Source organism: Mus caroli, chromosome 10 (genome assembly GCF_900094665.2).
Source record: "Mus caroli chromosome 10, CAROLI_EIJ_v1.1, whole genome shotgun sequence".
Taxonomy (NCBI): Eukaryota; Metazoa; Chordata; class Mammalia; order Rodentia; family Muridae; genus Mus; species Mus caroli.
This window is the reverse complement of record NC_034579.1, coordinates 96809393-96826769: the sequence shown is the minus strand read 5'-3', so window position 1 is coordinate 96826769 and position 17377 is coordinate 96809393. Positions and strand designations below refer to the sequence as shown.

The window sequence follows — 17377 nt, the reverse complement described above, 5'->3', positions numbered from 1 at the left end:
TAACACGGCTGGAAAAATATTATGACTCAGTGGTAGAGCACGTGTGTAGAATGCATAGTATGCTGGGTTTAATATCTGGTAAAGGAAAGGTACATAAGAAATCTAATTATAACTAATAACACTGTAATGTGTATTCAAAATTGTTTCATGCACATGAACATGTCCTGTTCTTTAGCTAATCACAGACATGAAAACCATTGAGACACTCAACTGCATACACAGTTTGCTAGAAGCTAGAAGCACTCTTCCATGTTATAAGACTATGTTAAAGCACACGGCAGTTATTACATTCTTGTTTATTTGTCTGGCAAGTGTTCTCCGCCCTGTGACTTTGTTAATCCGACTTGAAATGTGATGATTATTATAAACTGCTTAAGCCCTGGCTGAAACGCAAGACAATCCAGCTGAGAGGAGTTGTAAGAAGCATAATCCAGTTCAGGTGATCCAAGCAAAACTCAATGAGGGACACGAACTCCGTTCTTTAAACTTTGTTTATTTGTAGGTTAAAATGTAATGCCATACAGTTTTAACAATCACTTAAAAAAGAATTTGTATTTGCATAAAATGAAGCAAAACAGAAACATATGAAATCAAAATGCTATCTTGCTTCAAGTTTTCAAATCAGCACTTAAGAGTCCTGATAGGCATCTCTATGCATTGCAAGTATATTATATAAATATACTATAAGTGATCTCAAAACCACAATAAATATTAAGTAGATTTTTAGGCACACGGCATAAGAAAAATGCAGTCTGCATAATTCTTGAGATTATGGAGCCACTCCTTTCAATCATTTCCACACACCTATTTTACACAAATTATACAGCCAACCACATGGAACCCTCAGTCACATCTGGACCTAACCTTTTCCCCAGCATCAGTGCCTTCTTACTCTTTGATACTATTGCTCTATGCAGCTATCATATAAGAAAATACTTTGCAGTTTTCTCCAACTAAGTGCCTAGGAAGGTTTCAATGCTACCAAAATTAAGTACGGACTATCTACAGAACATACTCATGGGAATGTGCTGAGAGGCACCGGCTCACACAACTGTTCATGGTAATACTGGAACTTACGCTGAAGGCAAAAATATGAATTGTAAGATATACCAGGGAGTTTTTTAAAATTGCCAATGATATTAAATCCAGAAATTATTAGAAACTGAGGTAACACCTTTTTTTAAGAGATAGAAATACTTGAAAATATGCCAAAGTGCTTGTTTTTTTTTAAAAAAAATCCTGGCAAAATATGACCTCAGTCAATGTAAGCTTTGTCTGCCATCCTTTCTGAGCAAATGTAAACTGAAGATTGCTGTTCTTGAACTGTCTAAAACTGTTGGGATTAAAGATCATAGCCATGGACACCTGAGATCACCTTGTGATAAGTGAAGCCCAATGCTTCTCATAGTAGAACCAATGCTCACTGATAAACATTAACCAAACTCAACCCCTGCTTTCGTTCAGCTACAAGTCAGACTCTGGCATATCTGGCATGTCTGCCATCAAATACCCAATCCCATAGCGTCCATTGGGAGCGGTATCCAGTGTTGGGGAACCACTTTGTTTTCGATAAATATTTTTACCAAAACTTGGAGATGACATTTCACTCGGTATCTTTCCATGAATGAGGCTTGCGTCATCTCCTTCCAAGTTCACAGGTTCCTTCAGGACTCTTCCTCTCTTATAGGTCACGGAGGCCAAGTTACCAGAACTATCGTCTATGAGGTTGCAGCGACGAATGATGAACACCACTGGGACAGGAAGTATTGCCAGCACCATCAGAGAGAAACAGACAACCATCCCCCACATCGGGTAGCTCAGAAATTCTTCCGATGCCTGGGAAACCCGGGGAGAGAATAAATGTCAGCAGTCTTTCTAAGTGCTCTTATGAAGGAGTTACATTGGTCTTGGGTTAATATGTGAAATTTTGAAATTTGAAATTCTGACTGACAGTAAGTTATGGAAGTGACATTCAACAAATTCAATGATTATAAAGTCTAATCATTCAGAATATGGCTAGAATTCTGCATTGGCAATGTGATGCTTGATAGAACCTTAGAATAAGATAAAGAAAAGGGGAGTCAGGGAAAGAAAGACACACACAGAGCGAGAGAGAGGGGAGGGGGAGGAGGATGGGGGAGGGAGAAGAGGAAGAAATAGGAGGGAGAGAGGGGTGAGGGAGGGAGGGAGGGAGGGAGGATGGGAGGGAGGGAGGAAGGGAGGGAGAGAGTGATACAACTCCCCAACATGAATGCAACTGCATCTGTTAGCCTAGGAAAACCATCAAAAATTGAAAGGAACTCAGCAAACCTCTCAGTCACTGCTTTGGTATATTTCATCACGAAACAATAGATATTTGCTGTGTGTACCATACTTTCTTTCAAAAATCTGCAAAACTAGACTTTGAAGCACATCTGGCCCCACAGGTTTTGATAAGGATGACAGACTGGTCTGTGTTTCCATTGTGAATATTTTTTATTTTATAGGATTATTGAGCACTGAATAGTTAAAGTAAGCACACTGGTCTATAACAGCTAACACAGATCTCATGTTTGAGGCAATGTGAGCAGTTCTACCTCAAAACAGACCTTCCATAGTGACTGGTCATAGAAACCAATTGTAATAAATTCTTGATTCAGTTTATGTTTAAATTATGTCTTTATCACTAATATGTGTTTTAAGTGTTGGAGGTAGCTGAAATGTAATTAATTTTTAAAGAAAGATATTTCTGGAGGTTTTCTGTTTCCAGGAGAAAAAAGCTGTGCAATCACTGTTCTTCGGTGATAAGATGAAGAGATCTAGTCTAATAGTAAGTTAAAGACTGATCGTCTTATTTGTTAAAGAAGTTCACAGTGTATTGTAAGCATTGCAGCAGTGGGAGGTATATATTATAAATCTTAGCATCCCCAAACCAGAACAATAGAGTCAAAAGCAAAAACAAAATAAAACAAATCAATCTACAAAGCAAAGAAAGTAAAAACAAAATACAAAGTGGTGGCATATTTTCACTTTAAAATAAGCCTTTCTTATTTTGTGTTTTACCTTCTCCTTGATCCATGCATTATATCCGGGAGGACTTAATCCCATATTCACGATGCTAGCTATTAGCAACGTTAGTAGCATTAGAGGAGAAATGTATTTCCACATATAATAGTAATATTTGCTTGGAGCAAATCCTAACATGTCTGTGAGGTCTTCTATAAACCTGGTTAAAAAGAAAATATTTAATTATTCTTCCATCTTATTATACTATCTTAATTACTGGACGGAAATCTATATTTATACACTTTAGTGAGTTTTGTACTGATTACAGTTTCAAGGAATAGGGGGATAGCTCTGAGAACTAAGAGCCTACATTCAAGCATGTGAGCCCAAGTTCAGATTCCAGCAACCCCATACAAATCCAAGGCACATCTAAACCTCAGCGCTAGGGAAATAAAGACTAGCAAATCCCAGGGCCTTATTATCACCTGGTTCAGATGACATAGCAGGCCCGGAGATCAGAGAGAGATCCTTTCCAGAATAAATAATTAATAAGACGGATAGCAATAAAATAGGAGAACCCAGTGTTAACCACTGGCCTCCACAAACACAAGAACAGACACAACTTCAATATATGTATACATACAGCTATGCCCAGATTCATAATAAAAGATGATTTATACATTGAATATTCACTTATCAAAATAAAACAAGGCTATTATTTGGTTAACGTAGACATTCAGCCAATTATTGAAATATACTATGGAAGATTATTTTATAAATGAAAAATGGTCTGTTCTGTTAATCATCTTCATCATCATTTTACATAAACAGTAATGATTCCGTGATATCATCAAATAAAACCAATGGGTGTCTATATATTTTGGGAATTTTCACTTTTTTTTTTTTTAGTAGTGTCATTCCTGAAAGAATGTTCCCGTTTTGTAATTCATTGACGTATCTCTCAAGTTCAATCTTATTCTTCAAGTTCCTCCCCTATTTTTTGTGTTTCCAGGGATTGTCTCTTTATTTTGTCCTATAATTTCCCAGTGGCGCTTGTATGAGTCCATCTCCATTTTCTTCTTCACAAAGCTACCTATTTCCCTTACACTTCACAAGTTAGCCATAAAAGCAGAGTGGTGGTCACATTTACTTTTCAGGTTTTGTCTGGTTACTGTACCATCATTTATAGGGAAAAAGTCACTAGGTATACAGCACCAATACCCTAACAGCATACAACCACTGCAAAGTAGTCACCTTCCTTTATGCTTAGCAAAAGGGAATCTTGAGGCAACCAAGATGACTAAGTGGGTAAAGGCCCTGGCCACCAATGGCCTGAATTATGTTCCCAGAAACCACACAGTGGAAAGAGAGACCAAGTACTTGAAAGTGGTCCCCTGGCTCCCATGGGTGCACTGTAATATGTTTTACACTCACACGTGAATGAAAATGTAATGAAGTGATAAATACATAAATAAATGAAGTGAATCTCAACTGTCACCCACTAGCTCTTGTACTAATGTTTCTTGCAGACTTTCTAGAAATCTAAGTCCAGATCTTTGGTGAATTCTACAGTAAGATTATAAATATTTTACTTACTTTTTTTTGACAACTCTGATTATCAACAGTTGCTGCACTCAAATGTCAGTTTAGTCAAGTAAAAAATTAGTTCTTTACTTTATTATAAACATATCTTGTTTACAAATAATACATGAAAGAAGATCTGTTGACAAGCATATTTTCACTAGCATTGATTTTGCTTTATCAAAGTAAAGTTTTGCTTAGTAGAATGCTGTATATTTTTTCTAGTAATAAAAATTTAGAGATCTGATGTCAACTATTATATCTAATTATAAAGAACTCTGGGTGCCCTTTGAACAATCACATAATTACTTATTTCAGGTCAGTTTCATCAGTATAGCTTTTGTATTTGTTACGGTATATATATATTTTTTTGTATTTGTTACACTATATATATATATATATATATATATATATATATAGAGAGAGAGAGAGAGAGAGAGATTATATACATCTAATATATAGATACATATTAGAGGAAGATATGTATATTATACATATGTAATATGTTTTTATACATTAGTACATTTGTTAGATATAGATATATATAATAGATATATGTATTAGAGAATGTTATATATATAAATAATATGGATATATAAGAGCAAGTTATATATCAGAACAAATAATATACATCTTATATATACCTATAGGTATGTGTGCATGTATATAAAGTCTTTTCTTAACTTCTCCTACATTCCCTTCTCTAAACCAATCATTATCTTTACTTAATTTTACTAAAAGTATAAAAATAAAAATTATTTTCTATTCTCATGCAACTAGCCACTGTGCTCTCTTTTATGTTCCCTTTATTTTGAGCCTCATTTATGACAGGTCTACATTTCATGCACAATTATAACCTGACTTCCCATACTCCTGTTCTTAAATCTACTTTTTTCTCTATCATAACTTTAAAATTTTAAATAATCCAAAACTCCATCCTTGTGATGCCTCCATCAATTCTAAACCTTCACTTGCATATCCTGTGAAATATTTTTACTTTTTCATTCTTTACCGTGTCTCAGACCCACATTTTCTTACTTTTGAAATGACTTACTTTCCATGAAACTTGAGTACATTTAAATAAAATTCATTTTCATGAATTATCAGGAGGGACAAATTAGGGCACCTCTACTTTAGCATTGTAATGGCTCAGACCTATGAGTTCTGGGTTCCTCCTCTTGCTAATCTCTTCTTTCTTCTTGTGCTGTTCCTGATGATATCTATCCTACTAAATTAATTATCTCCTCCTCATTTTCTCCTCAGAGTAGAGTTTACTTTGGAAGGGAACTCTGCTTTGTATGTTTCTGAGACTACTTCATTCCCTCACTCTCATCTTCCTGTTTGAGCTCTTTGCAGACCTTACAGCAAGGGATGAGGGTTGGAATCCGGGACACAGCATCCTTTGCTGTAATGAACTACAGAGATTAAAGAAAACGCCAGAAAAATGTCTGTACGTTCTGTACTGCCCTCCTACACATACAGGACACCACATAGGTCTTGAGGTTGACAGTGGCTTTTTCTCAACCTTTTATGAAGATTCATTCTTCTTGCTACAGGCTATGAGTCTTCCATTTCACTAATATAGACAATGAAAAACTAAAAACAAAAGAAAAATTCAAACAACAAAGAACTATGCTGCTATCATTTTCAGATTTTAGGATATTCTTTTACATTTGCATTCATATTTACTAATATTTGCTATGTTCTTATGCTTCAATATATTCTTTTTCTGTGCTAAACTATTTGGTATCTCAAAAGTTTGGATTTTAGGATACTTACTATTAATTTTCTACCATCTTTAAACTGTATTAATGGAGATTCAGGTAAAAGTACATGTGGTTAGTGAGCTCATGAAAGCACAGATCAGTGAAGATGAAGGAAAACTAATTAAATGAGAAAATTCTTGCATGGCAATTCTATTTCAGAACCTAAAATAAAATGTGACCTTTGAAAACAACATATGTTATTTCAAATGACAATCCTGCCATCTCTTAACACACATCTTTCTCTCTCTGAACTGCATTTATATTTCAAGAAATACTATATCTATCATGAAAGTACTGTTAAAATCATAAATGACATATGTAGAATATACTATTTCATGTTCAATAGGTATTCAACAAATGTAGCTCTTGTCAACATTACTTTTCCTTCTCTTGTTACTATTGTTTAGGAACACTGCTATTAAAACTGATATCCTCTAACAAGACTTTGGAAAAATAATAAATATTTAAATGCAAATCTAATTTGATAACCTATTGTTTGAGAGAGGAATCTCATAACAATATCAGATTCTAGCACAATGAAATTTAGGAATCAGTGGCTTTTGTTTTCTTTTCTTTTCTTTTTATTTTATTTTTTTAATTAAGTATTTTATTTATTTAGATTTCAAATGTTATCCCCTTTCCTGGTTTCCCCTTTGAAAACCCCCTAGCCCCTCTGCCCTCCTCCAGCTCACCAACCCACCCACTCCCACTTCCCTCTTCTGTCATTCCCCTACTCTGGGACATTGAGCCTTCACAGGACCAAGGGTTTCTCCTCCCATTGATGTCCAACAAGGCCATCCTCTGCTACATATATGCAGCTTGAGCCATGGTTCCCTCCATGTGTACTGGGCATATACTCAGAAGATGCTCCAACATGCAATAAGGACACATGATCCACTATGTTCATAGCAGCCTTATAATAGCCATATGCTGGAAAGAACCCAGATGTTCCTCATTGGAGGGACATTATTATATCTGTCTAAACATCCCTTGGGCTCAATACATCTGTCCCTACCTCCAACTGTTGTGAAAGGCTGCTCTTGTCTAAATAGTCTACAATAAATTGGCATCTGACAAGATACAGTATTATAAAATACATATTCTGTCTCTTAGCAATGGACATTTATATCTCCAACAGTATTCTCATGGCTTGGTAGGAATTTATCTAGGATTGAACCATATTTGATTCTCTAGATGGATGCTTTATTCATTCATCTGTTGAAAGACATCTTGACTATTTGCAGCTTTTGCTCATTGTGTGGAAAGCTGCTATGAACATTCATGGGCCAGATTTTTTAATCTGGAATATATTGTCAACCCCTTTTAGCAAATATCAAACTGTGTACCTGACATGTCATATGATAGCATATCTTCATTTTATCACGAGCTGGAAGAGTGTTTTCTGAAGTGTTTGCACTATTTTATAGCTCCATACACAATTAGTGAGCTTTCCTTTTAGTCTACATTCTCTGCAATGTTTTGTGCTGTAAATGAATAAGGATATCTCACCACTATCTTAATTTGAAGTTTTAGTATGTATGTAAGTTTGCATGGTGTGCATGTATGCATGTATGTTTACATATCTGTATGCATGTGTGTGTGTGTCCCCAGTGTTGACACTGTGTGTCTTCCTCAATCATGATATATTCAAACAGTGTCTTTCATTGAACTTTATCTTTTGGGCTAGCCAGCTATTCGAGATCTCCACCTCCCTTTGCTTTCTGAAGGGATTATGGGAAGGCCATTCCGCCCAACCACATTTTTCACATGGGTTCTAGGAATGTGGACTTTAGTCTTCATGCTAGCTGTAGCATTTAGTGCTTTGCTCAGTCGCCTCAGTCTCCATGCATTTCCATGACCCAGAATGTTTTTCAACTGCCATTGAAACATGGGGCTTTATTTACTTTTCATATTTCAATGGCTACTTTTGACACATGAAACATAATTATTAAATGAAATTTCCTATTCTTCATAGCTTGTAGCTTTGGGCAGTAATAAGTATGACATCCTAAGCTTTGTCAAAATACTCATTCAATACCAGTAATGCAATTTATATCACCTAAGAGGACTTGAGTCTTTATCCAATGTGCACTTTACATAAGACTCTCGTCACTCAGTCTGTATGTCAGGTAGAGACAAACATTTTTAACATTCAAAATGTCTTATATTGAATAAGTATTTCAAAGATTGCTTTTCCACAGATATGAGTTTGATATTTCATTTCATATTAAGTTCATTCTTCTTACATAAAAAGTGTGTTATTGAAATTTAGATATACAGAAAATTCAGTTAATTATATTTGAAGTTATTATGCAGCAGATTATATATGTATCTCAAAATAAACAGACCATTTTTCCAATTATGTTTGATACTATAAACCATTAACTTGCTCTGTGTCTCTGTGTCTGTTTCTGTGTGTGTGTGTGTGTGTGTGTGTATGTGCATGTGTGTGTATGTGTGTGTGTGTGTGCGTATGTGGGTGTGTATGTGTGTGTGGGTGTGTATGTGTGTGTCTATCTCCCTCTCCACTTCTCATAATAATTCAACAAAGCAACTAAGATATAAGCTTTAGACAGAAGTGGGAAATCTGTGAATCACACATCTGCTGCTAATCAGGTTCTAATTGAGGAATGTAACTCCTGTTTCTCTTATTTTCTCCCATATATGAAATGTGGTCAACAACAACAAACCAAAGAAACTTAAGGTTCTTGTAATATATGAAATACTTATCAAGTGTGGAAGTCACTCTTTGATAATAAGAATTAATCCAATGCTTGGAATTTTAGGCAACCTTACATTGTATTCAATTTTCAGCCCTCATGCACCAGGGGAGAACACCTCAGTAAATTCCCCTATCAACAAAAGCCTGTGAACTATTTGACTAGGTGAAGATTCATCTCTTTCCATTTCTCTTCCCTGTTAAATGAGATATTGATTGGACTTTTCAAAATAGAGCTGACAAATAACTACTGGAAATCAAGTATACTCACTTATCTATGCCATAAACAAAGCTCACAGCAATATTCTCCAAGATGACCACAATTAGCAGAGGCAATGTAGCAGAATAATCGTCAAACATTGTCACGAAGTAATTTCCAGAGCGCTGCACGAATATCAAGCCAATACAAAATGCCAGGAGGCAACAGATAACTAAAGAAAAGAAATTAAAATAACAATTAGCCTCCTCAAAGCCCAGTCTTTCTCTCATTATAAAATATTACAATCAAATAACATTTTTTTCAATTTTTATAATTTTTGAATACACTAGCTTCTCTGACTCTATGGAAAATTACATGTTGGGAGTTGAGTCACACATAGTTAACCTCTAATAAATTTAATAGTATATAATTCATATCTTTAATTCTAGGAAATAATGCCTACCAAGTGCAAATAAAAACTGAAGGAAAACCGTATAAAATTTTTTTAAATAAAATCCATAACCTATGTTTATTATTAATAGAAAAGTGACCTTCCAGACAGAATGTACGTTTATTAAGCTTCAGTAGTTTTCAAATTTCTATGCAATTTTGAATTAATAATGAGTGTAGTGTGGCTTGTAATGAGATTGCCAAACGTACATACTTCCATATTTGATTGAATATGATTATCAGTAAAGCATAACAGAGAGAAAATTCAATCAGAAAAAGCATCACCATCAATCCATATTTACATACTTATCTTGCTTAAACAGCTTGAATGTGCAAAGTAAAGCGATGGGTATAGGCCTGAATATTCTGATTATCCAAGCAACAACTAGGAAGAACTATTTAAAACTTGTTTCCTGCTTAACATCTAAGAAACAGACTCATAAACTAACACTGGCTGTTAATATAAAAACTTACAGATACATTTGTAACCATAAGACTTTTCCACACAACTTAAAGTCATCATCTTAGGCTTCTTGGCACTTAAGATAAATGGACAATGACTATATTACATGTCTCAATCCCCTTCTAGCATACATGAGTAAAATTAAAGCAACGTCTCTACTTCCTCTTTATGGATCCCAATGTGAGTTCTTAGCTGCTGGTCCACCTACTTGCTCCCTCAGTGTCTCTAACCCACTCAACGTGTCAAACCCAAATAAATTTTTTTCTTCTATAAGTTGCCTTGGACATGGTGTTTTATCAGAACAATCGACAAGTAATCAATATAGGACAGAAATACAAACTCCATTTTGAAGAAGATAGAAGTATAAATGTAACTTATATTAAGTGTATATTTTGTCCTTAAAAAAACTAATACACTGAAATAATTATAGCTACCATTATATTATTATAAATTATAATCTATTGTCATATAGATATTAATAACATCCAAGATAAACACAGTCTAATTGCAGTCTCTGATATCTCACACTTATAAATGGGCTACATGGAAGTCAAGAGTAATCTCTCACCAGTGAGTATTTCCTTCCTCACTTTGAAGGTATCCACAACAGGAGTGATGATCCCTTCAATCGTTCCAAACATGCTGCCAAGGCCGAGATTTATCAACATGAGGAAAAACATCACTGACCAGAAAGGAGATGCAGGGAAATGTGTCATGGCCTCTGTAAAGGCAATGAAAGCCAAGCCAGTGCCCTGCACAGCCTGAGGAACACAGAAGAGAGCAGCACTAACCAAGAGCAACATCAGGAGGTGCTTCTTCTCAGCAGGGAAGGTGGGGAAAACGCTATGTAATGGCTAGAGCTGCTGCAAAGAAATACACTAAGATATGCTTTATTCCTTAAGTTATGTGCTCATTGCCTGGACCCAAAGAGTAAAATACAGTTCAGCATTGCTGGACAAAATGTACAACTATATAACATTGCTCATTATTTCAAATGTCTTGGAATAACATAGTGCATTATTAAGTATGTGGGATATTAAATTTTGTTAGGACTTATGCATATAAATATTGATTTGCTGTAATAAAAAACAAACAAAATATATGTATATATATGTGTGTGTGTGCATGTATGTATGTTTGTATGCAAATATTTCTGGCCTATGGGGTAGCTTAGTTAATTAGAATAAAGAAAACAGATAATGTGAAGAATAAAAGGTGGATGTGAAGGAATGCAAAGAATAAAAGGAATTCCCGGACTATAGAATGCAAATTTTCAACCATAAAAAAAAATCTATTTCAGAGAAAAACAACAACAAGGAACACATTTTTTGTCCCTTTGTTTGCCTGTGTTTTGCTTATCTGTTTGTTTGGTTTGGAGTTTGCTTTCTAATTAGAAAGAAATGAAAGAACATGGGGTTGGGTGGGTGGGAAGTGGGTAACAGCTGGAAGGGGATCAAGGAGGAAAAGCTGTGATTAGAATGCACTGTATGAAAATGCATCCTTTCCTCCTACTGGGATGCCTTCTCCAGCCTGGATAGGAGGGCTTTTGCCTTGTCTCATTCTATCTTGTTTTATCCTGTTTGGTTGTAGTCTCTTGGAGGCTGGCTGTTTTCTAAAGAGGAAATCTGAAGGGGAGTGAATCTGAGGGGAGAGGTGAGGTGATTAGAGAGAGGGTGATGGGAGAGGTGGAGGGAGGGAAAACTGTGGTCAAGATATATTGTATGAGAGAATATGTATTCAGCAAAAAATATTTTAGAATTAAAAAAACACATATGTCAATAAAATATCCATTTTATATGCATCTTATCTAAATCTATCATGCCTATATTCTAACATTTAGAAAGACTTGGGGTTAATGTGATAACTTTCATAATCACTGAAACTGTTAGAGGGAAGAGTTAGGAGAAACACACCAATTATGGGTATACACTAAGACTTTCTAAATAGGACTCCATTTGCACACCAAATGATGCCAACATCTGAAAACATAGATATCATGAAGTTAAATTTCTATATAAGAAAATAAAAAATCAAGTGATTAGATAAGCTACAAATGAGAGACAGCTAGCTATGCAAAATAACAGATGGTTAATATCCATAATATACAAAGACCATTAGCTACTAAATGACAAGAGTGAAATACCCCAAGAAATAAAAGGGTAATTAAATAAATACATTTCTTAAAAGATGTAGTGCAAATAAATATATTCAAAGGGCTCAGCTTCATTAGCCATCTAAGAAATGAAAATTAAGACTAGATTGCGATGCCTTCTGACTCGTCAGAATATCAGTCATTAAGAAATCACAAAAAAGACTGGTAAGACTATGGAGAAAGGATTAAATCCACCATCAGTAGGAACGAAACTACTTGAATCTGCATGCAAATCACTAAGAATGTTTCCCCCAAAATGAAACAGATATGCAGTAAAGTCAGCTGTACTGTTCTTGGTATTCACTCATAGAGCTCCAAGTCAACATATCACATGCATACTTGCATATTAGTTGTTGAAGAACTATTGACAACAGCTTAGTTATGGAACCAACCTAAGTATCCATCAATAGTGGAATGGCAGATAAGATACCCTATCTATACATGATAGGATTGTTTTAGCCATAAAGTGCTGTCACACCTTTTAATCACACAAAGCAGATTAATTAGTTTTAGGAATGTTTACTCCTATTCATGAACCGTGTGTGTGTGTGTGTGTGTGTGTATGCATACATATATACATATATGTGTGTGTATAATTAGAGAAAAAAGTAGCCATTTATTGATTGCATCTTTGAATCTTATTCCTTAGTAGTTAACACTCTTTGCATATTTGTGAGTTATAATTACTTTTTTCTGTAGCACATACACATATCACCATATCACCATATATATAATATATATATATGAATTTTCATGTACATGAAAGAATAAGCAACATGGCCAGAGGGGAAAAAAAAGAGCAAGAAGACCTATGCAAAGGATTATGTATTGGAGGAATAAAACTCTCCAACAAAAATGTTCTTATGTACTGTGTACAATTAATATCCGTTCATGGGGAAAAAATAAAATCTTAATGAAAGAAAAATGAAACCATGGGTCAGTGAGGGGAATGTTTGCTACACAAATATGAAGATTTCAATACAGATCCTCAGTACCCTTGTAAAAGTCAGGCCTTCTGCCATGTGTCTATAGAACTGCAGCACCGGGGTCAGGGTTTGGTGGCACACACAGACAAGAAAAGCAGATCTCCAAAAGATGGCCTAGTCGGCCATCACTGCAAAGAGAGGCCCATTGGACTTGCAAACTTTATATGCCCCAGTACAGGGGAATCCCAGGACCAAAAAGGGGGAGTGGGTGGGTAGGGGATTGGGAGGGGTGGGTATGGGGGACTTTGGGGATAGCATTGAAAATGTAAACGAGGAAAATACCTAATAAAAAAAATAAATTAAAAAATAATAAAATATATAAAAAAAAGAAAGAAATTAGAAAGTGCTCATATGAGCAATTTAAAAGTACATCAGAAAGTTCTAGAAAAAAAAAGAAGAAAAAAAAAAAGAAAGAAAAGCAGATCTCTGTGGATCACAGTGTCAAGTTTCAGACACATTGAGAGACCCAGTCTCAGGCCACAAAGAAGGAAATGATGAATAATCACATCTGACATATTGGGACCTCTCTACACATGCATAGAAGAGATAATGCCCTCACACACATACCCTACCCTACACACACACAGTGACACATCTTATTAAAAATGTAGAACTCTAAGCCAGATGACTGTGTTATTTCACTAATTCAGCACATGTCAGGTTTTTTGCTTAATTATGAAAACCTAGAAATTATATTTTTTTTATAATTCAAAGTTATCAAATTTACTTACGCCTTTAAATTTAGTATGGAATCTCTATATTGTACTCGAGGAATAGTAAACTGTCCTACTCAAAACGACTAATGGCTAATTTTTGTCTTCCTATTTGGCAATGTCAGCCAAAAGTAGCAACCAACAGAAGAACATTAGTTGATTTTCCATAATTCCTTATTGATTAAAATAAATTATACTCTAAGAAAAAGATATAATCAGAATTTCTTTAACTGAACTGTCAAAAATAAACAAAATTATCATTCATTCGTCAAAATCCTGAGAACCAAAATTCAAATTCAGCACTAATTTTTAATAGCAAAATCTGTATCAGATTAGTCTTCATTCTGGAGTGGATATTAACTTATTTATGCTAAGACTGCACAGTAGTGTGACTATATCAATGAGACTGTTTTATAAAATAAAGAAAATCTTTGTAAGTAAACACACTCTATGAGATGCAGAGTTAACTGAGAATTTAGAAACTGTATCCCCAGGCCTTTTGCTATCCCCTTTCCTGAAGAAGGCTTCAGATGAAGCACACTTTAACTAACTGATAATTTTTTGACTGCTCACACATGGTCTACTAACTTTATTTAGCTCATCCTCAATTTGACAGGCGCTGAGATGAAGAACAGCAAACTCCTCCTCCTTCACTTTTTGAATGATGTCGTAAACTAAACGATAATCTTCCACAGTGACAGCTGAGAGGTTGATGTGATGGGGAATGACATCCCAACTAATGTTTCCCATTTTCAAAAGTTTCAAGATCATCTCGGAGTTTCTGAAAAGTATAACAGATGGAGAATGAGCACCCAGCTTCTTTGATCCATATTTATAGAGAATTATGCCATGAAATGCTAGTGGAAATTAATTATCCGTACTGTGAAATGCATTTTTCATTTACGATATTGGCTTTGAACCCCAGAACTGCAAACACCACCAGTGTTGCCAGGACTGAAGTGAAAAAGTTGATGAAAGACACTAGGACAGCGTCGAAGTGGCAGTTGTTGTCTCTCTTGTTATAACTTGAAAACGCGATGACTCCACCAAATCCCAAACCCAATGCAAAGAACACCTGAGTGGCTGCCTCTCTCCAAACCTTGGGCTCCAGCATCATTTCAAGCTGTTTGAAATTGAAGAGAACAGAAATCAATAATAAATTCCTAGTTATAAGAAATTCGCTTCTATGGAATTATATCGTTTTAATATAAATATATTATATATCTTAGATGTTATATAAAATGGTGTAATAAGGAACTATAAAAACTATATTTTCTGGGAAAGCACCTAAGAATGCAATAGGAAACAGTATCATCAAGCCCTTACATAGAGATCTTCTACTTACAAAGGAACTTGTCAGCGTTTTCTGATAAATCATCACAGAAGAGTATGACAGAGAAATTACTAGTCTTTGATAATTCCCCATTATATATCTTTCTTTGTCTTTTCCAAAGCATAATAAACCAATTTCCAGCACAAGCGAAATAGTTACTTCACATCACCATTCTCTCAAATTTTGAATTTTCTGATGAAAATCTGATAATGTAGCTATGTAATTGGTAGGATTCGACTGCCACTATAACTGTCAATTGGTGTTGTTCATTCATTTTAATGAGACTCATTTCTTTGAAAATAGAAGAAAGTCTATTGCATCATTAGTGCTCTGAATACATAAACAACTTCCATAAGATCGTGTTTTACTTCTCTGAAAAATCATCAAAATTTTCCAGAATGTAGTAAAATAGTTAAAGAAGGGCTGAAGAGATGGCTCAGTGGTTAAGAGCACTGACTGCTCTTCCAAAGGTCCTGAGTTCGAATCCCAGCAACCACATGGTGGCTTGTAGTCATCTGTATTGAGATCTGATGCCCTCTTTTGGTGTGTCTGAAGATAGCTACAGTGTATTTATATGTAATAAGTAAATAAATCTTAAAATAAAATAGTTCAAGAAAAAATTGACATCATCTACAGCTGACATGGACCTCAGTAGATATTTGAATTCATTTGAATTCATTTCCAGTCACAACACAGTGCTAATTGATATTTTTACCTCTTTCTAACTTTAAGGTCAAATTGTTTTTATTGAAGATAATGTCAAGGGACAATGCTAAGAATGTGAAATCTACCAAGTTTCAGATCTTGCTGCCACTCAGCAATGAAATGAAAGAGCAAGCAAAGTCAAAGAGCAATCCTCTGGAGTCAGCTTTTTTCAATAGAAAGAGTAAAAACAAAACCATCTCCATAGTATCAGCCAAATTCTAGCTGTCCAATATTGAAAGTGTATGTAAACTGTAACTGGCAAACACAGGTATGCACTTTTCATGGTTATTTTTTTTTCTTGTTTAATATTCACAGAAGCCCATGTCATAGTTAAATCTAATATCTGAGGCTTTGTAAAGTTAAGAAACCAGACAACAATACACAGCAGGTCAGAGGCAGCAATAAATAGTAATATATATGACCTCTAAAACTCCCACCTTTCCTCAGATATTGGAATATAGTGTTTCAGTTGATTTTAATTAGCCTTAATTTTTAATTAGTTTTTATACTTTATGAATTATTATCAAATATACTGGCTGTATTCATAATTTAAGTACTTAACTAATATGCACACAAGTTCTTTGTGGAATATTTCTGTGTTGCTATTCGGTATCACTGTTACGTCTAATTCCAAATACATTGAACTGTCGATCACGGAGTTACCACTAGATGGCAGGAAAGAGATAGTTCCAAAGATTTCATTTAGCCTGCATCCAAAGTGAATTTCCACTTGCTGTTTCTGGGTAGTTTTTGTGCTTAGTCACTTTCTTCCTTCCATAAACTATGTAAATTAAAAATAACATATAGCCAAGTGTGTGGCTCATGCCCACGATCCCAGAACCTAGGAGGCTGAAACAGGAGACCATAGGTTTGGGACCAGACTGAACTAAGTGTGAGACTATCAAGGATGACTGAAAACAAACAAAAAGTATGTTATACTTAGTATAAATTTTATAGCATCACACGAAACCAGCGGTTCTCTACCTTCCTAAAGCTGCAATCCTTTAATACAGTTTCTCACATTGTAGTGACCCCCCAACCATACAATTATTTTTGTTGCTACTTTACAACTGAAATATTGCTACTGCTATGAGTGTAAGTATTTGGGGAGGTCGAAGTTTGTCAAAGGGGTTGTGACCCACAGGTTGAAAACCACTGCCCTTGAGTAAACTAACACTATTTCATCAATGGTAACTGGAAAGCAAACTAAAAAAGAAAAAGAAAGGAAGGAAGGAAGGAAGGAAGGAAGGAAGGAAGGAAGGAAGGAAGGAAGGAATTAAGGAAGGAGAAAGGGAAGGGAAAGGAAGAAGAGGAGAGGAGGGGAG

At 35.1% G+C, this 17377-nt stretch overlaps 1 protein-coding gene across 2 annotated transcripts in view; it reads right to left on the bottom strand.

The window, feature by feature from the left end:
• Window positions 1–473: 473 nt before the first annotated feature.
• The window catches only part of Slc6a15 (solute carrier family 6 member 15), a 51829-nt gene continuing 34925 nt past the window's right edge, over window positions 474–17377 (bottom strand). For both annotated transcript variants that reach the window (XM_029482159.1, XM_021174754.1), the window contains exons 7-12: window positions 14896–15137; window positions 14603–14795; window positions 10732–10924; window positions 9323–9482; window positions 3043–3205; window positions 474–1836 (exon numbers count right to left, since the gene is read on the bottom strand). In XM_029482159.1, coding sequence (XP_029338019.1) covers window positions 1465–1836; window positions 3043–3205; window positions 9323–9482; window positions 10732–10924; window positions 14603–14795; window positions 14896–15137 — 1323 coding nt within the window. In that variant the 3' untranslated portion in view covers window positions 474–1464. The remainder of the gene's footprint in view (window positions 1837–3042; window positions 3206–9322; window positions 9483–10731; window positions 10925–14602; window positions 14796–14895; window positions 15138–17377) is intronic.